The sequence below is a fragment of the Anser brachyrhynchus genome (assembly GCF_964034855.1).
Source record: "Anser brachyrhynchus genome assembly, chromosome: 11".
NCBI lineage: Eukaryota > Metazoa > Chordata > Aves > Anseriformes > Anatidae > Anser > Anser brachyrhynchus.
The window spans coordinates 19,581,774-19,606,306 of NC_137706.1; the positions used below are offsets into that span (position 1 = coordinate 19,581,774).

The 24,533-nt window shown below is 53.5% G+C and overlaps 1 protein-coding gene across 3 annotated transcripts in view; it reads right to left on the reverse strand.

The window, feature by feature from the left end:
• Nucleotides 1–24,533, reverse strand: part of IGDCC3 (immunoglobulin superfamily DCC subclass member 3) — an 88,505-nt gene that overhangs the window by 50,722 nt on the left and 13,250 nt on the right. Inside the window, exon 1 of one of the 3 annotated variants that reach the window (XM_080551445.1) lies at nucleotides 14,030–15,358. The exons of 1 other annotated variant lie outside the window; for it this stretch is intronic. In XM_080551445.1, coding sequence (XP_080407571.1) covers nucleotides 14,030–14,081 — 52 coding nt within the window. In that variant the 5' untranslated portion in view covers nucleotides 14,082–15,358. Of the gene's footprint in view, nucleotides 1–13,451; nucleotides 13,959–14,029; nucleotides 15,359–24,533 lie in introns of those variants that run through there. One more of the 3 variants, XM_080551446.1, reaches the window with a different exon arrangement.

Sequence of the window (24,533 nt, forward strand, 5' to 3'; positions counted from 1 at the left end):
GATTTTAAAGCGTGGAGTCAAAAAACCCAAACCCTCTGCACAAAACCCTATAAACCCTACAAAACCCTACAAATCCTACAAAACCCTCTGCACGACCGCAGGTCCCAGCACATCCTGCAGCTGGCTGTAGACACCCTGAGACAAAAGACGACAGCAATTTCTCTAAAACCATGAGGTTCTCAGCACAACAAATAAACCCACCAGGTACGGGTAATTTCCACACTGCACTTCCAGCTGGAAGGAAGAATCAGCACAGAAAAGGCTGTCTGCAAGCAAAAATCTTTCTCGCAGTCGTCCCTGTGATGCTGCCAACCCAGAGCAGCACCAGGAAGCGACCCCTAACCCTAATCCTAATCCTAACCCTATCCCTAACCCTAACCCCGGCCCCCTCCCCATGCAGGATGAGCGAGGAGAGGCACGAAACCACTGCCTCGTATCACAGCTCCGGGGCTGAGTCGACTGAGAAAGGGCAGCATTGGCCAAGGCAGATAATTACCAGGAAGCCCTAATTAGGAGGATGAACAGGGGGAACACGGAAGGGAAAAAATATCCGATGCAAGACGGCTTAATCACCCAGGAGGAGCCTCCCCCCCAGCCCGCTACTGCCTCCGTCCACCCGCCGGTATCTTTTAGGACAACTAAAACCAGGGTGGGAAACAACAGCAAATTCATAAACCAGGGGGCAGAAAGCTGCTGAGGAGCAGGAGAGCAGCAAACTTTTTTAAAATCGCATAAATCAAGCCAGGGAAAAGACTTCATGCCACAGAAACCCAAGGCCGAGTTACTCCTACAGTCAATCACAAACCCCAGGAAGGAGAGATGTTTCCTTTCTCTCTGCAAAATGCTTTTTTTAATGCCACGAACGGTTTTAATTAGCGGGCTCAAAGCTCAAGAGCAGTTCTGGGAGCCCAGAAGCCTGCCCCTTCCACGGTGGCAGAGGAAGCTGAGCATCCCTGCAGGATTCGTCCCTGCTCCCAGGAGCAGCTCCGTCCCCCTGGCTCCAAACCCAAAAGCAGGCGGGGAAGCAGAGCACGGGGTGGCTGTCCGTGTCATCGAGACGGTCGGGTTTCCAAAATCTCTCACCCATCCTCGGCAGCTTCACGCTCACCAGGCATGGCTCTGGGCGACACCAGCCCCTCTCCTCCCCACTTCTGACCAGTTTGCAGAGCTCAGCGCCGAGACAGCCGGCTGGCATCACGCCCAGCGCTGCTCCAGCTTCAATACTCCCCGAATTCTGCTACGGGCTCCACAAGCAAACGCCCGACCGCAGGTCCAAGAGAAGCTCCAAGCCCCTTGCTCTTGGCCTGGATCACGACTCAGATCCCAGCTTGGCACACGGCAGACAGCTGGGAACAAGCTCCTGGGGAGATAACATTGCCCCGCAGCCCTTTAGGATGGCAAAAACCGCTGCTGCCTCGTTAAAGCAGCCTTGTTTCGAAGAGCGCGCACCACCTACATTAAAACAGCAACCTGACCTCCATAAAACATAAAACAATTACCTTACTAATTAGTCAACAAATAACTTTCACCCACGTAGATATACCAAGTTGTTAGGAAATCTATTAGCATTTCCACTGTAATTTCATGCTTTGCTGATGATGAATAAAACAAGGTTGAAAGGGACCTATTCACATCCCGAGCACAATGGCCGGTGGCCGTAAGATGGCTAGCGGGAAATTTCCTCTAAAGAGCCGAGCGGCGGGGCCAGAACCGCGGCCCCACGGTGTCACCGGCACCACGGCAGCACCGAAACCTGGCAGGGGCAGAAGGAAGAGCCAGGGCCGGGAGGCTGCCGGGGACGGGGCAGCTCTCCCCGTGAGACCTGCAGGACAAGGGCGTGCATGCAAGAGGATTGGGCCAAAACAACCTCAGGAGTTGCTTAAATGGATGGTTTTAGTCCCCCCAGCCAGCTCCACTATGGGCAGTAGTAATCTTACCCCCCCATAGTCAGCTTTTTGACCATCTCCAGCTGCCACCAGCAGCCACAAAGCCACACGTGTCCCCTCTCCGCTGCCTCGCGGAGGTCCCAAGCAGCCTTCAAGCCCATGCCAAAGGTCAGAAGACCCCTAAATTACAGCGGGCTGCTGCCAGCCCTTCACATCACGGGGGTGAGCATCGATACACGCACCCGTACTGGTCCCAGGGACCCTCGTGCACGGGGAAGGTGGGGTCTCCCGGGGGACAAGACCCTCCCGATGGCAGGACTCGCTCCTTGGTGGCATCCTGAGGCTGTGCCAAGGAAAGGGGAGCGCCTCCAGCCCTGCCTTCTCGCCTGCCCTGCCCGTGGCACCCGGCACAGAGGGACCCCAGCGTAGGAAGGGACAAGGACGCAGACAACTCAAAGGGCAAGCCTTGGACGAGCACCAGGAATGCACACGGCGTCCTAACAAAGATCTTCAGAGATGGAGATAATAATATCTAAGGCTGGAAAGAAGGGGCAGGCAAGGACGGGCAGCACGCACGCCAGTACCCCAGCCATCTGCACGGGCAGAGGAAGGACACCTGGGACTCTGGCTGTCCCATTCGCTTCGGAGCACAGGGACAGTCACAGCCCCTGTAGGGACAGAGAGGATTCGGGACGCTCAGCCCAACAAAGCGTCCGGCAGCTGTGCGCTGCCCATCTCCCCCCCAAACCCTGCACAGAGCCCGACGCCGTAACGCACGCTCCTGAAATTCAGCCCCCGCTCGCCTTTTGTCCTACCATACGCCGGCACGGGACGAATTTGCATGTTAGAACAATTAGACGTGAAACATTACATGCCTTATCTCGGCGATATTACATAATTGGATTTGCGGCGCATACAGATAATGAAAGCCAGAGCTTCCAGCAGCCAGAAGTATAAATCATACGCCACAGCTCCTGCAGTTAAAGTTCGGAATATTTTAAGAGGCCCCGGCAAATACAGTGTTTACATTAAGAAATCGAATCGTGTTATTAGGCCCTCCGTTTATCCAGTAAAATCTTTAAAAAGCCCATAAACTCGTTACTTTATTAGTTCAGACTTATTATATGTATTTGAAGCAATACTCGGAGGTATTGTTAAGCTACTGCAGGCAAAGGTTACGGGTCTTATGCTTTTTCCTTGTGGTAGCACCAGATGTGCCGGGGGCTCGTTTGGAAGCTCAACACCCAGAGCAAGCCCCAAGAAAAACCTTCTGTGTGTTTCCACTCACCGGGGACACGGGCAGCTCCGCTCCCTCCAAGGACAAGTCCTCACCCATCGTCCTCCCCAGCCCATGGGGTGGCCACCCGAGAGCTGGCTGTGCAAACCCAGCTGTAAACCTGCTCCTGCCTGCACTTCTGGCGCTAATTAAGCCAAACGAGGTCCCGCTCTCCACCTCCGGAGCACCCACGGAGCGCGGGCGGGATCCTGGTGCCACTTGGCTAAGCGGGGAATCGTTTCCAGCGCTGCTCTTGCAGCAATCCGTCCCCATCATCCTCTCGTATCCAGATTTATGCAAAGAGCTTAATGCGTTAATTTACGTATTTGATGAATATGCATTGCCGTGCCCAGAGAAGTGGCAGCAAACATCCTAATTGCCAGCACGCCAGCCCCATCGGGCTGCAGGATGGAAGGAGCTCGCGAGGCAGAGCGGTGCCGTGCCTCTGCTGGCTCCAGCGGGCGGCTGACGCCCAGCGCTGAGCCCCTCAGCTTTGGTAGGGACAGGTCGGAGAGCGTCTGAGCCCAGAAGCCAGTGGCACAGCCAACGTGTGTGCTTTGATCTCACCTCGCGTGCAGGGATCTGCAGGAGGACCTCGGCTTGGATGGGCGTGTGGTGCGAAGTCACGGGTCCCCAGAACGAGGGGGATTTTTTCCCGTTGGCAATCTTGTTGTTTTTAACCCATTCTTCTGATTTTTCGGGGTCGGAGCTGATTCAGGAAAGCTTAAAGCCTCGATGCACAAGCATGAGGGCACTGAACCCTGCCACCAGCCTCCAACGGGAGCACCCCCAGCAAGCCAAAATCGTGCCAAAACCACCTCCAAGACGCGTGCAGCACCCCATTAACCCATCAGGCAGCACCGCTCCCAGGGGACTACACGGCTCGAACTCCAGCTCCCAGCACCACCATCCTGGTGGCACTAAGCAGAGCACACCCTGCACCCCAAAACCAGCCCCGTGGTGCTCCCCAGGCCTCCCCCTCGGGCCCCCCATTCCCCCGGGCTCTCTCGCCCCGCAGCAGCTGGGTGCCAGGTGAGCGGTGAGCCCGGCCCAGGGGGCTCGCAGCCCCCGCGACCCCGCAGCTCCTCACCCCCCCTTCCCCGCCGCCTGCCTGCCTTTGAAGCCCGGCTAATGACAAAATGACATCCTGCCCCTGCCCGCTGCCGGGGCCCCTCGCCTGACCTCGAGGTGTGACGGCTCCTCGGGTTCAAAGCACCGGGAGGATGCTCGGAGCTGAGCCCCAGCCGGCTGCGGCCATTTCGCAGCCCCAGGGGCGACAGCGCTAATGGACGGTGCAAACCACCACGGTTTTGCTTTCACTGCGGCCCCGAAACGCTCAGGAAAACGCCGTTCCCCCCTCTTTTTTTCATTTTTTCTAGCTGAAGTGTGAGCAGATTCAATCGCTACACTGGGAGTTTTTACCTGGAAATGAAGCTCCTTCCAGGTGAGCGGTCACCAGAGCTCCCCGTGCCACCGCAGACTAAATACTTTATAAGGTCTAATTAACTGATTCAAGCAGACAGGGCACTGATTGCTGCCAAGCAGTGTTTCAAAGAGGGATCGGATGAGACCTAGCTCTCTATTTGATATGTCATTAAACCAGGTTCCTCTTACCTGAGCTTCTCAGCTCAGACACCAGTAGAAACAGACGAGACTTTATTTCTTCAAGTATTTCCTATCTCCTCTTTAAAGAACAATAATTAAAATGCTTGAACAAAGCCCTCCCAAGGCTTCCAAGCAGACAGGGAAAACATTTTTAATCTCTCCCTCTGCAGTTTAATATCGGCAATCATTTACCATAGGCTCAGATTTATTTAATGGGATGTACGGCATGAGCAAGCAACCATCCGCTATTAGAAGCCGGGGATGCAAAACTCCATCACTGGCGGCTGCAGCCGTCATAAAGGCCATTAAGGGAGCTAGTCTGCCTAAATGCACATAATCAGCAAATTTATGGCCTGCTTCTCCCGCTCGGCGAAGAATTGGCAGAGGCAACAAAGACGTGTGATGCTGACAGCTCCCAGGCAGGGCTGGCGTGCAGCTCAGCAACGCCGGCTCCCCGAAACCTGCAACAGTTTGGTGTACAAACGCGCCCCGCATCTCACAACAGCTCCGCCGCGCACACGCCCCAAGCTGCCCGGTTCAATTTAATTGATTCCCCCAAGGGCTTTGCTACGGGTTTTATAGTGCATAACTAATACTGATAAGCAGGCATGATAAGGTAGTGTTATTACCCAACTAATGGGTCACTTCATCCACAAATACTTTCTAATTTAATTGAAAACAGGAACACGAGCTGCAAGCGAAACCTCCGGTATCATCAGCACCAGCCTTCCGAGCGGCTTTCTGCTCTCCCCTTCCCACCTTCGGTAGCTCATGAACCATGGCAGATGTCGCCAAACTGTGTTTCGTGGCTACGGATTCACAGCTGAAGACCTCTGGATTCAATTCAGCCGTGCAGCAAGGAAGTGCAGCTCCCGGGGACTTCAAAGGGAACTGCATCCATCACTTTCAGCGGGGCTGAATTGGCCTTTGCTTATATCTACCTCCCTAGGTCTGCCCCGAAAAAGGAAATTCCTTGAATAACTTTCATGTGCTTAACCCTTCGGAAATGGTAGGCATTAATAAAGCCCCTCCTCAGCATCCGCTTGCCTGGCAGAGGTTGGAGGCCAGCCGTGGCCGAGCGGCGGCGATGGTTGCTGGTCATTAGCAGAAACACGCACCTCTGAGGTTCCTTTCGGCTGAAAGCCAGCACGTTTCGCGTCCCTCCTGAGGACAATCCTGAAGAGCACAGCTACCATTAAGCAAATTGCTCTAACAGGAGCCTGGCCTCCTCTAGTAACAGCTACAGGATGAGGCAGAAATATCGGGTGAACTTCTTGGTTACGTGGGTACTGGGGAGAAGCACGGTGACTTCTAACTCAAGCAGAAGGAAATATTTTCTCTCTTTTCTCTGTTTCCAGATAATCTAGTGCTAACCCTTCTCCCCAGGGGGGATTTTTGCCCATTCCCACTGCCCCTCTGCTTGGTACCACGCGGTGCTACCACGTTGCAATGCTCTAGCCTGGCTCCCACTTCGAAACCAGACCAATTGCTGGGAACGAGAAGGATTTAAATATTCCTGCTTACATCTCCCCCTTGTGCCTACAGCCTCTGTGAGAGGCTACAAGCCCAAGTTCTGCTTGATCAGAAGTTTAACTAACCGATGGGAGAGCCAGACCTGGGAGCACAGAGCAGCCCCCACCAGCTCGGGGGGGTCCCAGCACCGGAGCTGGGTGGGCACATCGGGGGGCTCGCGCCGAGCGTGCACCTCGTCCGTCACCAGCACCGGGTTTTGCAAAGCAGGAGCAGACTGAAATGAAAATAAAACGCTCCCCAGCCCGTCCGTGTGTGCATTTCCCTTCATTAGCACTAAGATCAACAATTTAACAGGAGGCAGCTAGGGGATAGCAAGACCAATCCAAACAGTTTTACTTAAATTCCGTCTAAATGAACCCAGTTTTCTGGGCTTTTAGCAACAGAGGGATAATGTATGCCTATTAAAGAGCATGTCAAAGCCCCAGTCACACAGTCTGGGCATTCAGCTAAAGCGAAGGTCACAGATCTGTGCCCTGGGGCCAGGAGAAAAAGGCTCAGAGGAAGAGGAGTGGCCATCTGGTCCCCCGCTTCTGCAGAGGTCACTGCTTTCTGTCACCCCCCCGCCGTGGCCTCTGACTTCTAGGACTCAAAAGGGAAAAAAAAAAAAGAGCCAGGCATGATGAAAGCGGGGCCCTGATGTGCTGAGACAACTTGCTAAAAGAGCTCTAACTAAAACCAGCCACATGCTCTGCACGGTTAAAGGGACAGCTCTCAGCCTCGCCGGCGCCCGCTGCGGCGGTGCCTCCTGCGTGGGCGCGTTTCTCCACGCAGGGAAAACGGCCGGGGCGAAAACCCGAGCCACCAAACCTCCCCCCAGCTCTAACAGGGAAGCATCCCGGTGTAATACACCGAAATACAGCAGGGGCAAGATTGGGATGGAAAGCGAGGGGGGCAGAAGTGCAGGCTGTTTGCAGAGGTCTCTGAAGTGCCAGACACTCGCACATGCCTGAAACGAAGATTGATGGTGTTCGTGCCCAGCGTGCTTGTTTCCTGCTCGGCAATGGCATGTGCACCGAATCGAAGCCACTAATTGTGCCGTCCGCATCGCCGTTTGCAAACTGGATGGCTGAGGAGGCGGAGAAAATAAATGAGGTGTTTATTAGAAGGAAGGCCGGTCCCATACTCTTTATAAAAGCAATGCATGCTCCGATCCTCCGTCTCCTGAGCCAGCTTTCTGGTCGAGATGTGACTTGGAGCTGCCAGGGCTCTCGTGCCTCCGGAGATCCTCATTCGGCATTCAAAGCATTACAGTAACTCTGCCATTTATTTTCAGAATAAACAGGTTTCTTGTTCATTAATTACACGGCTCTTCAGACAACACGCACAATTTGCTGTTACCTGGGCTCTGTGCGCTTTGCTCCCTGCATGCCTGAACGCTGGGGACTTTTTATCAAGCAACTCTGCTTCATTTTAATCCGTGATTTATCTGCGGGCCCAGCTCCGGTGCCTGAAGGGTATTGTTTAGGTAACAATACCGATGTACACATTCCCACATCAAGTGTCAAGGGAGAAGAGGGCCGCTCCGGAGGATGCATGGACTCAAAGGAAATCATTAAAAGCCACTGGCCTGCAGAAACTAAATTGTATTCGAAAAGAAAAACTAACAACAGGCAGGAAGCCACTGGCAACCAGGCATGGAGGAGGAAAGCAGCTCTGGGGGGAATAGCTCGGTTTCCCCTTACAAACCCTCATCACGGCCCAGGTTTCTTTTTTCGGCAGTGACAGCCACAAAGTTAAACTCCCGTTCATACACACAGCCCCGGTGCGTGGCTCGGTGTCATCTGGATCAAATCCTCATTTTCCCAGCATACAGCAGAGTCACAAAAAGCCCCTCGGAGGCACCGGCAAACCTGCCTCGCTCCCCGCCAGCATTAACAGAATCCAGTATCTTATTCCCTGCCGAATCCCCTGGAAATGTGCGCAGCCCCGGCAAAAGCAACGACTCCAATTAAAAGCTGTTGAGAAGCTTCCCCACTTCATATCCCAAACGTGTTCCTGTTAAAGCACAGCCCGGAGCAAGCGCAAATCGACCTCGGGGAACGCCACGGTTTTGTGACAACAGGAAAAGAGATGCCAAGTATTTGCTGACTTTTCCCCTGTTTGCTCAGGAAAAGTATTTCTTCCTAGGATGCAACCTGCACTGCGATTGCCTCAGAAGCTACTTCTAAGTTAAATTAAGGGAAGGGCGCAGTGCTGTGTAAAAGATAATCAGTGCAAGACGGTGAGAAAGCAAACCCTTCCTTTTGTCAGAATGATTTTTGAAGGAGCTAATAAAGCAAGGTGCCATTATCTCATCCCTGCTGCTCAACAGAGGTCAAGAGAAGCTGCTCCTACGCCAAGGATGGAGGCAGATTTCAAGGTGTCAGTCCGGTGGAGCAGTAAAGCACCTACACAATCCAAAGCTGGGAGCAACACCACCAAGCACCGACCTTGTAGCCCAGGTCCTCAAAAATCTCACGCTTCTGGAAACCCCGAGGAGATGGGTACCACAGCCCTCGGGAAAGCCCAGTTGTGTGTGTTCTTTCGAGAAGGCTGGACTGGAGCCTGTGAAGGACGGCAGAGGGGAGAGCTGCTGGTTCTATTTTTTAAGGAATAGAGATAAGTGTTAATGATGTCTTGACACTACAGAGGTTCCCTGCAAACATGGGTGCTGGGCTGACTTGGGGTGCTTTCCTGAACCATCAACGTGGGAAAAATGTCACCTTGCACCATCTTGACGCTCCCACCTGAAGGAACAACAGCTCAGAGCACTCGCACGGCTCCCAGCTGCTACCTCTTCTCCAAGGCCGAGGCCATCTCTCCACATTAGCCACCTCCACCACGTTGCCCTAAGCCAGCACCGGCAGCCCAGCAAGGCCCGCGATGCAGCAGCCCCCCAGGAACCAACCTGAGGCTGCAGGCCCCAAGGACACACGTTGCTTTTCTAGTCCTCAGCGATACCAGGTCCAAAAAGTGATAGCATCGCCAGAAATGCTGCTTATCGCTTAATAATCACCAGCCACGGTTGCACACAGCCTGGCTGCACCGTGAAGTCAAACAGCAGCTCCTGGACAAGCTGGAAATTCAACGGATCTCTCAAACCAGTAAAAAATGCCACTGCCTTTGGGGAAAAAGCATTTCCAACGCACTTCACAACAAGGAAGAGATAGAGGAATTAGATGCCAGTTCATCTGCAAATATAATTAAACTCTGCAACACTCAGACTTCATTGTTAATTTACTTGCACGTCCATGTCATATGTGCAACAAATCAGAAACAGGCCTATTAATTTACAGCTTTACATATAAGCTATTCGGGGCGCAGCATAAAATGGCAAGAATACAGGCAGCTCCATCTAAAGCTCTGCAGTTGGTAAATTAAATCTATTTGCAGCAAAGTAAATTGAAATACATACTGAACTTATTACTGTGTCTAGTTTAATATCTACAAATGGGTTGGATTTCTCCAGGTGAATGTTATCCATATGCAGCGGGTGAAGTTTGGCTGCTCCCAGCTCCCTGCTCACCATCTCGCTCTCATCCTAGGGGCGCTGCTTCGCCCTGACGCCTCCGGGGCTTTGGGGTGGATGGTGGGGGGGGAGATCCCAGCAAAAGTTCCGAAATTTGACAGTCGTTCAAACATTATTAGGAATAAATACTGTGTTTTCAAAACGTGGCAGCATTTTGTAGGGTTAGATGGACAGGACTGGAAAAATTAAGGTATTTTAGTCCTCCACAGAAGCCTTTTGATGTTTTCATACCCAGGTGACCATCAGACGCACTCAGGAAGGTCAGGCACGTCCCACAGGCTGTTACAGCCCGGGCCTTGGGACATAACTCAATGTCAAGCACAAATATGAGGGGGGGAAAAAAAATACAACGATTGTTTTTTTCCACCCAAGACAGTCTGCAGGATCCCTTTGCTTCGGAGCCAGCTTCTGACCGAGCATCTAACCAACACAGCCAGCCTGAGCTGGGCCGCGAGGGCTTTAAGCAAAGAAAACTGGGACCAGGGCATGAAGTCTACGCTCGAATTTAATTTTCAGAAGAAAACCATCCCCCTGTTCCACCCCCTCCAGCCTGCCCCTGCCTAACGGGCTTTATTTAAACAGGGCTCCCAGCAGCCTGCCCCCCCTTAGTACTTTCAATCCCTGATGCCTGAAAAGCTCTTTCCCTGGACCCCGCACGGTTTATAGGGTTAATTGAATGCACACTGATCTACTAAGTGTCCAGAAGAAGAAGCGCCATTCTTTAAGATGTCATTTCTCGCCCCCCCACCTCCCCCGGCCCCCCAGACAATGCTGCCGGGGCTGTGCCCGGCCAGCCCTGGCCCCAGCGAGGTATTGTTCCCCGGCCGGGGGGGCCCTTCGAAAACAAAGCAAAACAAAAGAATCCCTGACATGCCTAAAAAGGAGACTTCATGCCAGAGCTAACCTTTGAAGATTTATTCCCCGCTGCCCTTGTGACCCAATTCAACCTCCATTACTCAGGAATTCCCCAGACAAGCCCCGAAAGGCAGGGATGGAATTTCGGACTTTCTACCTCATTTGTTTGTGCAGGACAGGGTGGTCTGGCAACCCCGGCCAGAACGGGGGGAGAGGCTTTATATAAATACACATCTGTATTTATAGGTGCTGTAGGTGTTGTACACAATTATCAGGACGATTCCCTCGCCCTCTGCTTAAAATTGCAAATCCCCACCTTGCACAATGCCACGGGACTCCACCAGGCTTTTGTGCCTCCCTCAGGCCTCAGAATTCACCTCCTGCTTTTAGGGCTGGAAACTGGAGGGGGGCACTGGGGGAAGGCTCATCTACATTATAAAACCGAAGCATGCTTCTCTTGAGAATATCTCTAGTGGGGTGAGAAAACTTGGGAAACGCTCATTTGGGACATCTGCTGCGAAAACACCTCTTGCGACAAAGCTTTGGAAGAGCTTGGGGGGCAGCCCTTAGTGCAGGGCCACGGGAAATGCCCGGAGAGATGCGTCCGTGCCTGGCAAAAAGTCAGAGAAACCCTGAAGGAAAGATGCAAGAGCCGTGAAGTCAGCCAGACCCACGCCTGCGAGCATTATCTCTGCATCGCTCCTCTGTCTGCAGATGGCTTTGCCAACAACACCGGGGGGTGTGGGGGGAGGAATCCAATTTAAGCACTAAAAAACTTGGAGGAAATAGCTCGGGAAGGAGTCATAAAAATGTCACACATGCCTGGTCTCATTAGGCCAGCCAGGGACGTGTCCCCCCCGCTGGGCTGAACGCAGACCGAGCTGGAGAGAGCAATCGTCCCGGGTCCGGTGCAGTCTCCCAGGGACGAACGGGGTTCTTGTGGTCACTGGGGTCTGGTATATGGCACAGGGTGCCATCGCCTGTTAAACTACTGCTAGGAGTAGCAGGGAAGCTGTGCTGGTGCTCAGCGCTGCTGGGTGCCCGAGAAATGCTGTGCTCCCCTCCAAGCCGCTCCTGCATCAGGCCAAACCCAAAGTACAAGCGTGTTGCTAGCAGCCACGCAGCCGCCTGTCCCCTGCTCTTCAGAGGGGACAATTTCCCTCCCTGCACAGTAACACAAGTGAGCTTCTGGGCCAGGGTTTTGCTCTGGCCTCTCTAATCAGCCGTGGCTTCCCCTGGACCCTTCCTCCAGGATGGCAAGGGGGATTTTGCATGCCTCAGGTGCTGGGAACAATGCGGTCTCGCGCTCCGGAGGAAGGAGAAAATTCTCTCCCCATGGGTAGCAGTAGGTTGGAAAGAAGGCTGGCTGGATGGAAAATAACTGCCTGGATCTCCAGCTGCACACTGGCCGTGTACTGGGAAAAGAGCTATGAGCTGCCTGCAAGTCCAGCTCAGGGCAAGGTGCCCCGTACCCAAGTAACGTCCCCAAGTGGAGGAGGTTCACTCCAGGGTACAGTCCTTACCCCAGCCCCACTACACTGCGCGTGGTGGAGAAGTAAAATCTTTGCTAAGTAGCATCGTTAGAGCTGCTGAATGCCTCAGAACACACGGTGTGCATACGAGCAAGAAAACAGCAAAGGTTTATCTGCAGGTGACCTTAGAGACGTTCGTCTCCGTGACACAAGGTGCTGCACACTCACACTGCACAAAATACATCGCTGCTTCCCTCGTCCAAAAGGCCTGATCCTGCCCACCTACCTGGGGAGCAAGGCACGAGCAGAGAGCACTCGCAGGCCATCGAGCACGACATGAAAATATTCTGGGCCAACCGGAATTTATGTCCCAGCACAGACGTGGCTCTTTGGAGAGCTGGCAGTGACATCCCCGCTCCTCACAGAGCCTGAAAGGTACCCCCAGCTCTCGGTGCTCACAGACACAGAGCATTTAAGCACTGAGGTCGGTTAAGTGCAATAGTTAATGAACTTTTCACCATTTGTGCGTTAAAAAGCTTCGAGATAGAATGGGAACTTTTGATGCTGGCTTTGAACAAGCATGAATGACTCCAGCAGAGCAGGTCTGAACTCCTCCCCAGGCAGGGCACAAACAAGGGGCTGAAGGCTTTCACGCTCCACATCAGCTCTGCAACAGAGCTCTGGACTGTCTCGGCATTGTCCTGCCCCTCCTATCCCTTCATGTCCCCCCTGAAAAATGACAGTGATAGCATTCACCTGCCTCGCTGGCCCCGCAAGCGTTCCCTTGCTAATCTTGGCATCCTCCTTTGTGGATACGGGGCTGTTCTCAGCTGGAGCTGTGCTGATGTACGCCAGCTGGAAGTCTGTCCCATTAAGGGTAGGTGTTGCTCGGGTCTACGTTCAATACCTAGGAAACAGGCTTGAGAAATGAGGTTACACACACAGCACGGAGCTGCACGTGAACTAGTAAAAGGAGCTTTACTTCTGCCTGGTTGATGCAGCCCTGAGTGACTGGCTGATTACTCCATCTATATACAGTAAGACTACACTGTAAATATGTCAGCATCGTGTCAAACAAACCTCAGAAGTGGTAAGTACAAGGTGAGAGTCTGGAATGTAAAAACAGTCACGTTTTTTGCTGGTATTTCCTAAGTACATTGGCTAAATGTCTGAACTGCTACAGCAAAGCTTCGAAGTGACCATCGCGTGGCGCAGCACGTATCACAGACATGTATGCAGCACAGCCACCCGGGGAAAAGGCTGCAAAATTCACGATATGGTTATCCAAATCATTTACAAAGTCACGACACACTTACTAGAAAGTCTCTTGGGTTTCTCCTGAAGCGTCTCTCCCTCAGGAAGACTTCAGAGGCCATCGGCACTAAATCCCACGTAGGCACAGCACCCTGCTGAAAAGCCCCGTGCACCCACACTGCAGAAATGCCTGCCAACAAACACGGGGTAGGCTCCAACACCCTCACCAAGCAAAACTCAATTAATCTCCTGACCCTTCTCATTAAGACAAACGAGGTCTGCCTGCCACTTTACCTTGCCACCCTTTCACTTAAAACTGAGAAGAAGGAAGCAGATTCTTAATTAGCATCCATCACGGGCATTCACAGGTCTCAGAGTGAGGAGTAAGCAATCTGCTATTTCTTCTTAGAAATCCTGGGTGACATCCTCCGTCCCTGGGGGGACACCTGCCCCGTGCTGCAGGGGACAGAGGGACAAAACGTGGGGTGAAACCAGCGCCCTGCCAGGAGGCCATGGCTCACCTCTGAGCTCGAGGCAGCCAGAGGCCAAACACCCGCAGCTGCAAGGTCTGCATGATCTCTGTACCTCCTCGCCGTGGTTAAGCTTTAAGAGTTTCTAGCTCCTAGCTCAGAAAACTCACCTGCTCCAGTTACAGACCCTGCAGTGGAGCGCTGCGCGGTCAAAAATCCCATACGCTATCAGGCATGCTGGGGAGCTTCCCTGGCTGCTTTACAGAGGGCTCGCTTTGTTACTGCTGGAGACTTTCCTGCCATGGACTGCAAGGAGCACAGAAAGATTTTAGAAGGAAAAAAAAAAAAAGGCAGTGGAACAGATTTGCTATTCTTATTTCTTTAAATAGACAGGGTTTCAGAAACTCGCTGAGGACCAGCAGCCAGAAGGCAACTGACACAGGCTACAGGACCCAAACAAAAATGCCGTGCCACACCTAAGGAGATTTACTTCTTCAGCATCAGGCCCCTGAGGTGTTGCTGTCATCTCAATGATGCTGATGGACACCAGCTGAAGGCTCCAGCTGGCCTTCAAGCACGGGGCCAAAGCAGCCCCCACTGACCCCAGTGAACGTCTGCCCTGTCCTGCAGGCCTAACAAACCCACCTCGAAATGGAGATCATCTTTGCTTGACAAAAGCAGGTAATTCACTGCAAAGGAAGCCTCAAGCACTTGAGCAAATAGAGATAGGGGAGAAACGAGCACCCCCGGAGAGCCGGCTGCGTTCCTTCCAGAGACCCAGGAGCCCAGCTGGGGCTGGAGTTTGCACCTTCCAGCTTTACTCACCCGAATCTCAGGGAGGAGTTAGCCCCAGGAACGTTAATGAGGAATAAGAAATCCCCAAGGTGCTGAGCCTGTCTGAATAAATCACGCTTCGAGGTGTGATCCGGCCGCCCTCGCTCCCACCTGACGAGACAATCAGTGGCTTCGCCCCGGCAAAAATACAGCGGGTCTCCGAGTGAGAAAGAGCAACAGATTAGAGCCCTCAGGAAAAAGATGAAATGGACTATTGGCTGGTTAAGAGTCCTTCATTTGAGGAGGATGGGCCTGCAGTTCAATTTTATCAGCTGCTCAATAGGTACATTTAATGAACTTCATTGCTGCCCGTCTCTCAACTCAGATGGGGATTAGCATTAAGCTGGGAGAAAACAAAGCAATTTGATGGAAAAACACGTAATTGAAGCAAATGAGGATGGGAACCACTTCGACCTCCACAATGCTAAGGATATTTTGACTCCAAACCCATAAAAAAAATCCCCAACTATCTCCAGATTAAAAAAAAAAAAAATCCCCACAATTCACCTTTGAGCAATCCTCCATTTACTCCCCATTAAAAACTCGAGGTTGTGTAAATTGGATTCAAATGAACGTATTTACATTTGCGGGAGGAACCTGAAGCCAAGCTGTCAAAATGTCACCCTGTCACTCATGTTTGCATCGCACCCCGTCACAACACGGAGACGTGTCGTGTCCCCCCCCGCCCCCCAACAGCTTCCTTGGGCCCGGGGGATGAGTGGCAGCAAGGACGGCTGCCGGGGGGGGTCTCCCAGGGATGCTGTGGTGGAAAAGCGTTATTTGCCTGCGAATTCTGGCACGTCGGGCCCTTATTGTCGTTGGATTTCAGCCAAGCGCTGCCAGGACACAAGAAGGCGATTTAAGTTGGGATTTTCCTTGACTCGCTGCCCCTCGTTCCTCACCTTTCTGGGGCAAAAAGCTGCCATTGTATGTGGAGCGGTCACGTAATGGTTCGTCTGGGTTAACAGCAAGCCAGGACGGAGGCTGGATTACACGGGCAGGACTGGGTTTGCTGTGAAAAACCGTGTGTTACTAGTCTGGGGCTGTCTATTGTATGTCAGGGATTACACGACTCCTCTCACTTTCCTTAAAACAACAAGCCCATGGGAAAAAAACAGTCTTTAAAACCCGACAGTTGAGGTTTCTGAAAGCCGTAAAAATCTCCAGAATGAGAATGAATCCCGAGTAGGACCAAGATTTACCACTTGAGGCTACACACTGCAGGGGAAACATCGGTAGGAAGATGAGGAGCAGTCCCGTGGCCGACCGAGGGCACGAGAATTGCATCCCCACGCCGAAGGCTGTGCCGGTCCCCCTGGCCATGCTGCTGCCTCTCGGGAGCTGGCTTCCTCTGGCTCCCAGGAAAAACGCATCCGAAGCCACAATCGCTAGGATGGGGTAAGGGCTTGCAGCTCCCACCTGGCTGCTTACCAGGCCAGAACGGTCTACTAGCTTTTCTGGCCCCAGTGCCATGCAAAAAAGCTGAAAAATGTGATGCCTACAGCCTCCAAGAGGCAACCCCAAATCTCTTCTAGGAATTATTGTGAAGCCCGGAACCCAATTTTTAAACACAGCTGCATGCAGAGATGGGAGCATACCCCATGTACAAGAACGTTTTCCTTATCAGTATTAAAAAGCTAAAATATTCCGAGTGCCCACGCCTCGGCCTTTTATCTGAACCAGGTATTTTGGCCCCCGTCAGAGTCAGGAGAGCGCCCCAACCAGAGCCGCAAACCCATCACTTCTGCACTCCTCCGAGGCGCTGCCTTCAGGCTCGTTATCCAAAGCCTAAATTGCAAAGAGCTCGACGCCTTCGCTCTGCATCCCAGCAGGAAAAGGAAAAAAAAAAAAAAAAAAGTAAAATTCACCAGCCCACGATCTAATTAGGAAAGAAACTTCCAGTCCCGAAGCAATTGCCAGTTTTCCGCCCCGCAGACCGCAGTGATGCGGTGCGTGGGACTGCCATCGTGCCAGAAGTGATCAGCATTAGGCCCTCCTAATGTGTCTCCGAAACAATAGCAATTACGGAGTCGTCCATTCATATCTAAAGGCTCGGCAGCCTACAACTTCCCTCAGGAGGCTAAAGACATTTCATCGAAGCAATTATATTTATGTAGCATTAAAGTACTTTCCTTGAAGCCCCGACAGCCACCTCTTTGCATTAGGAGCGGAGCGGTAACGAGGAGCCCTCTCGGCCCACCCCAGCTCCTCCAAGCATATATTTTTTGCCTGTTTAAAGACAGCTAAAACACACACATTAGGGGCTTTGCTGCCTTATTTTTAATGTTATATTGCGCTCGCTCACCCAAGGGATCTGACATGCAGATTGGAGCCTATTTACATGACAAGGGGCCAAAATGGAAGGCGCTCGGCAGTTTATTCCGCTTTCCCAGCTCTCATCATTTCATCAAGGATCTTGTGATGTCTGGCAGCGCTGTGAAGTCCCAACTTTCAGTGTTTTGCAGCTCTATCAACCTTCGCTCTCGTTATGTTGAAAGTGATGCTTTCAAGCTTTTTTCTCAATGAATCACATATGCCAGGGACAGGACTTCAGGGTATCAGAGCAGCTAAAATAGATGGATCTAAAGGAACTATTAATTAGTTGGTTTTTAATATCAAGAATTCAGAACCAGCGTCGTGATTTTGGGAGGGGAGAGACAGCTTGCCTCACAGGTCTCGAGTGCTAGAAGCTGTCAATACCATACTGTATTTATTTTCCGCTTTTTTTTTTTTCCGCCTTTTCCTACAGAAGCAAAGCAGCTCTCCAGAAACATTCCACCTATGAATCTCACAGCATGCATCCAAACATCGGAAGGCAAAGCCCTTGGCGTGACGTCTCAAATCTCTGCGATTCAACAGCTGATAATATTTGCCCTTTGAGCTGCACCAGCTGCACCCTCCCAGCACGCCCGGCTCGCAGCACTTTCAGCAGCTGGGATCCAGGCTTGAAAAGACGTCGCCTTCAAAGCACACGCTGCACCTCGCTCTGATACGCAGGGGGGGGATTTTTAGAGCTACTGCTTGGAGCTCTGACAAGGGAAGGGCTTCCTCGTGTTCAGTCACCACTTCCTTAGACCTGGGCTCCTCCGTTGGAGGGCCATCGGTGCTCAGCACCCCAAGAGGATTGCCCAGAGGCTGGAAAGCAGCTCCCATCCCTCCGGGCTAGGAAAGCAGCAGCCTGAATTTTGCAGCCCGCACCTTGCGGGCACGAAAGCCGTCCCCATCCCTCCTGCCTCTTCTTCTGGGGATGCCGCAGGCTGGACGGGCTCCCGGCCGCATCGCCACGTCGCAGCCGAGCCCTGCGCTGGCCGGAGGATGAACTTGTTGCCATGGCAGGGGGAAGCATGCGTCGGGCTCCACAACGGCTTTTTGTTGTTCCTTTCCCACCGTGGCGGCCCCGCCACGACGTGCCCGTCCTCTCGCCGCGCTGGAGCAGCCTGGCAAAACCCAGCTGACCGTGAAGCCAGGGCAGCGCCGCGGCCGAGGGCTCGCCGCTGCGTTTCTCTGCCAGCACGGGGAGCGGACCCAGAGGCACAGGGAGAGCCTCCCACCACAGGCAGCACACCAGGGGACGGCAAAGTGTTAGAGGCAGGAGCTCCGTCCTCTGCAGAGCTGGAGATTTTAAGCAGCAGCACTCAGAGAGGAGGTTGTCTCCTCCGAGGTTACCCGGGCACAGCTAACGCGCTGCTGCTGCTGGGATGTTTGTTACAGGACAGGCTCAGCTCGCCTGCAGTATCTTCTAAAACTCCCTTGCAGCTTTGATTAGCCTCGCTAAAACTAAGGGTGCCTCTCACTCACACATTAATCAGTCGCCGAGGTTGGTATTCCTCGTCGCTACGGGTTTTAACAAGGAGAAATGCAAAGGTGGGCTTAAAAATGAAAGCACTGCTCCTTCCCGAGCAGCGGTTTCGGTGCCTCTGAGATTCCTGCTCTGCGTGTCAGCAAGCCTTACCAAAATAATGAGCCTGCTTCCGTCCCAAACAGCTCCCGTTGCACTGGAGAAATGAGCAGAAAGGTATTATGGGCTCACACTCACCAGATGGATGTCCTGCTTTGTTCTCCGCTTACAGAAAGCCCTACACACACAGTTTGGATTATCTTCATTGTAATTCTAATCACCGCCTCTGGAAGGGAGGGAGGGATCCGTGCCGCAGTCAGGAGAGCTAATTAAAAGTTGTGAGTCATGCAGACTTCTCCGCACGCTGGAAGCGCTCTTTGGAGGACCAGGTAACCTCTCATTCTGGAGGGAACACGGTCAGCAAAAGGAAAATTAAGCGGTCTTCCCTTGGGCAGGGTGCCGGGCAAGACCGAATCCTGCTTCCCCCGCAGGACGCCGCAGCGTGAGTTGCAGAGGTGCTGCAGACAGAAGCAAGCTACACGTGACAACAGAAAGGTTTGCACATATTCCCCAGAAACTCGCCCCTGGGTGCACGGACACCTCTGCGTACACACACCCAGGCTAGCTTTTATAACTAGCTAAGAGGCTTTGGGGTATGAATACATGGAGCAGAGATAGCTGCCTCCCTCTGAAAGAACTTCCAAACCCCCGGCTGGTTCCTAGGGGCAGTTGGACACAAACACAAAGCTCTCAGAAAAGCCGGACCTGGGAACCCCACGGACACCAGCTCGGCGCAGGCAGGATGAGGCGACAGACCCCAAACCCAAATGGGCTGGGCAGGGACGGGGAGAGGGGCAGCACCGGGGCCTCCGTCCCCAATTCCTGGGGACGCAGCCGTCGGGAGAGCTGTCAGCAGGATGCCAGCAGCGGAGCCAGGCTTCCCAAGGCATCAACCACCAGGCTGCGTTGGCCAAAAATGTCTTGAGTCCTTAAAACTTGCTCCCAGATGCAGTACTTAGGATGCAGACAAGTCCCCATCGCTTACATAGGTGCTGGGCACCTGCTGAGCTCGAGCCCTCGCAAAGGTCCAGCACACTCACGGTTGTCCCAAAGGACAAGGAAGCCGTTTGCTCTTTGGCTACCAAACAAAATTAAAAGCTGTTTTTTGTTGTCATCCTTCATCTGCCCGTCCAGGGTGGCCAGGAGCCTCTTTTGCCTGGGCAGGAAGTTTTGCTGGTCTTCCTGCTCCCACCACCGAGAGGGGATTTGGGGCTGAGAAACCACATCGGGAAACCACGCTGGGAAACCACGGTGAGCTGGGGCGAACCAACAAAATTCCCCGTGAGCACCCTCACCTCCGAAACCCCCAAGGAGCCTCCGAGGCCGTGCAGGAGCCAAGCCACGAGCTCCTGTGGGACGGGACGGCTGCAGGGCGAGCCCGAGGAGATGCTGAGCTGCGGGGAGAAGGAATGGCAGTGGGCACCCACACTGAGGAACGAGGGGAGTGCTGCTTCTGCCCGATCACCTTGTAGGTTTGCTCAACGCCATAAACCTGCTTGGCTTCGAGCCCCTCCTGAAGCCTTTGCTTCGTGGGAAGCCAGCCGCCCTGGGGATCCTCCTGGCTAAAGGATGCTCCCTTAATGCTCTTACCTTTACGCCCAAGGCAAATCCAAACAAAACCAAACGCGATGCATGTCTACCACCAAAATGATCTGATTGTAACTGGCAATGCCTGGGGACTTAGACATCCACAACCAGCTTACCCCAAACACACGTCGGCTCTCGCTTCTCCTTGAACGTGAAGAGCCAGCAAACACGAATCCTGTCTGCAATGCTCAGCGAAGCCACGAACCCAACAAGTGAGCACACCCTCAGCTTTTCCCTGCCTCGTTCACAGCCTCCTCCTCGGTGGGATTTCACTGTCCCTCTCTCCCGTTGACACCCTATTTGCCCCCAGCCTCCACTCACCCCCTCGGGTCCATCTCACTGCCCAGATCTCCTTGCTCTGGCCTTGCTCCTCCAAATTTCTGCTCCCCCACAGTCTCAGCAAAGCACATCCCTGGGAGGGAGAGCTCCAGCCTGAGGTGGGCACCATCCTGCCCGCAGAGATGGGAGGGAATGCATTGTGCTCAGCTGCTGGCCAAAAACATCTCTCTGGGACCAACAGCGACCTAACCTGGCACGTTTTGCTGTCCCTGCCCCTCCTGGGCACAGCAGGAAGGAAAATACTCGGTTTTCCCTGGGAGAAGGAGCACAGAAGTACCGACCAAGTGCAGCACAACGCTGCAGCTGAAGCATGCACGCACGCAGCTCCTTCTGCTCCCGCAGCACCGCCACTCATTTACACACCAGCAGCCTAAAACTATCTCTTTTGTATATCCAAATTGATCCTCGCTCTTAATTAGTGCTCTCGGTTGCAGGAAAATTTCATTTGTTTCTTCCAAATGTGGCCTGATCCATTGTCCTTCTCCCGTGACCTGTGAAAATTAGTCATTGAGCTCAGTGACAGTGCTAAGTGCGAAACGCAGCATCAAAGGGACATAATGGGGGCCTCTCAGGACCGACAAAAAAACACCATTAATCACGGCGTGCTCGAGAGGTGCCAACTTACTGAGGCATGGGAGCGGCGCCGGTCCCGCAGAGGGACGCGGGGGCACGGGAGGATCCCGCAGCCGAGCATCGCCCCTCCTGGACAAGTCCTGGGGACGAATCCTCCCGCTTTCCCACGGAGGTTTTGGAGCCATGCGGATGCTTTCCTGGGCAGCTCCTTGGTTTAAAGGGTTGGGATTGAGCTTGTCCGGCGACACCTTTCGCACTGCTTTGGCTGCACCCGTGGCCCTACTGCTGTCGGGAGCCATGCGTGGGCCACCCCGCAGGGTTGTGAGGCAGATTTCAGCACCTCCATGTGTGTTTCCAGAGCTGGCACAAGTACCTGCAGCCTCCTGGAGCTGAACACAGCATCGTGCATCCCCCGTCAGCCAGCACGGACCCCCTCGTGTCGTCCCAGGACCAAGCTCAGGGGGAAGGCACAGACAACCCAGAGCAGGGCAGCAGCTGGGATAAAACCCCCAGGGAATCACCCCAGGGACCAGGGCCAGAGCTCCCTGTGGACAAGTCTGCACAGGTAGCAGTGGGGCAGCTGAACATTGAGGGCACCAATTTTAGCAGAGAGACTTTTAACGTCAGAAAAAACGAAGCAAAGAGGTAAATCTCCGCAAAATTCCAACCCCTGGAGCAAAGCGGTGCGTTTAAGCCCTCTCCTGCAAATCCATGTCATTAAACAGAATAACTTGGACTCGGCGAATCCAAATGACTCTCACTTTCAAGGTCCTGCATTCAGAAGCCCACAATGGAGAACAATGAGGTAGAGAAAAAGCCGAGGATCTTGACGCCGCATTCAGAAGGCCATCTGGTCCGGCCGGCACAGCCAGCGCTGGGAACGGGCAGCGTCGTGGGTTGAGATTTAATCTGAGCCACTTATTGAGTGACCTCAGGCGAATCGTTTGACCTCCTTTTGCCTCAGTCAACCCAACTGTAAAATTGGGTTTAAAGCAAGAACCTCTCTGAAAACCATATGCCGTGCCTAGGAGGAGCGGGAGCCGCTTCCCTTCCCAGCAACAGGGCTGCGGCCGCGCGTAAACCCAAAACTGGCGCAGAAGAGCCAGGATCTGGCAACCCTCGGTGCTGGGGAGCTCGTGGACCAGTTCCCAACCTGCTGTCCTGGGGAAGCTGCTCTGGTCCCCGGGCAGGAGCTCATCTGAGACAGGACATTTGGGGGAGCTGCCTTTGCTCATCTCGCTGCTGCACCCAAAGACCCCAAACATTCAAAAATCGGGTCCCCAAAATCCCGATCTCATAGCGGGCAGCTGCGAGCTGGGATCAGCACAAAACACACACCCTTGACATAATCACCTGTCTTTCTCTACGGTTTCTATGTCCCTTTATTTTTTGATACTTCTGTTCTCAGTAACTCAGCTGTGGGCAGGCCCAGAGCTCCGGGGCAGCCGCAGCGCCGCGTCCCTTTACCTCGCAGGCACTCGCTGCGACCCACGACATCGAGAGCATCGATTGCTCGGGCCAAACGTCCCCGCAAGTCGATTCCTACTCCCAGCCCGGCCAGCGAAGGGCAGCACAAACACAGCCCCCAGCACCTGAGCACCGGCACCACCCCGGCCCCGCGTTCGCCTCTTGGCGGGCGTGCGGGGAAGCGAAGGCGCCGATGAAGCACGTTCCCATCAAACAGGGGTCCCCAGTAAAGGGGAAACGGCAGCAGCCTGCCCCCCAGGTGCAGTTTGCACACAGTGGGGGTGCAAACAGCTGGCGTGGGGGTGTCCGTGCCCGCCCCGTGGCCTGCGGCTCCCCTGGGACCCCCGGAGGGTGCGGGGAGCGCGGGCGGCGAGCCGGGGAGCAGCCGCGCGCGGCGGAGCCGTCAGAACTTCCTCAGCTGTGCTCCCGGAGTTAATTGAGACAAATAACTCAACAGTGCTGCCATTAATGAAATTCTTCTGATATATTTCCCCTGAGCTTTCCGTAAATGACTAAGTGACATTGCTGCCTGCAGTGCAAACCCCCCCCCGTATGAGAGATAACGCTGCCAGAGCTGAGGTTGGCGCGTCCCCGCTAGGAGCCTCGCGGAGAAGTGCACGATGATATTTAAATAACTCTCACACTGCTAAGGAACGAGCAGCCGAGAGAAATATGGCCTTATAATGTGCTCGAGTCTCAGGATGGCTTCTGGCTGTTACACGCCGACACTGAAAGGCAGCGGGTGGTAAGTGACAAACTCTTTTAATCCCCCAAACCGACTAAAATTTCCAGCCACATCTCTCTGTTCCCCCCCCGGCGGCTCCTAGATTTGTACATTTGTTTTGCAGCACACGCAGGGCCGAACGCTGCAACAGGAGGGATGCGAGAGGCAGCGGCACGTCAGCCAGCGTGTCCTGGAGGCAGCCCAAAGAGCTGATGGAGAGAAATAACCCACTCATTTCCCACCCCTGCAAGCCTCTCTCGGTCTTTTTGCTTCACTCCATTTTTATTATATTTTTTTTTAGTAATTCCTCATGGGTATTTTTCCCCCTGGGAACCTCGGCTGCAAGCCCACGATGTGCTCTGGGTTTCCTGAGAGCTGGGAGCATTCAAAGCAGAGGCATTAGGCAGAGACACACCGCTGGTACCAGACTAAGCCCCGCTGCTCAGGCTCACCCCTCAGTATTTGAGAAGAAAGAGCAGGAAATGCTAAGAAAATGGGGGAAAAATAAACACAAATTTTGTTTGTGGACGCAAGAAACTTGGCGTGCAACACCAGGGGCTAAACTGCGACAAACTGGAAGTGAGCATCAGCCCCGAGATCCTGGGAGTGACACCAGCACGGCTCCAGAGCAGCAAAGCAGCACCTCTAAAGCATCCCTTTACCTCCAGCACGTGCCTCGCGCCGCTGGAACCTGTCCTCACAAAAGCATCCCGATCCCAGACGCAGAAACGGGTTCCCGCGGTGGGAAGCACAAGCACAAGGCAGGGCCGTGCCGTCGGTACGGGCGCCGTGCGTGCAGGAGCAACCAGCAGCAAAGCCGCGCGCTCGCGGCGTGACTTCGCGTTGGGAGCTGGGCCCCTGCATCCAAACAGTGGCACTGCCCAGGAAATACCTTGGGGACAACTTTGGTGCCACCTTATTTAAACCTTAATTTCAAATGCTAACTTCATAATGAGTGGAACAAAACTGTGTAAAAACATTTCCCACTCTAATCCTGGTTTGATCCCCCCGGTATGGCCTTCTTTTGTAATTACATCCCTTTGTGATCTCGCTCTAATGCCTTGTATTGTGACCCATAAAATAATCAGCCCCCTTTGTCTCTCCCTAATCCTTTTAGACTTCCTTCTTGTCTCTACACTCTTATAAATGCTGCCATTATTTGGGCTCAGCAGCTCTTCCCACCACCCCGGAGCCTGGAAAGGGGGCTGCAGGTTAAACCCTGAATGTATTCCGCGCCGAGGAGCTGAACCGA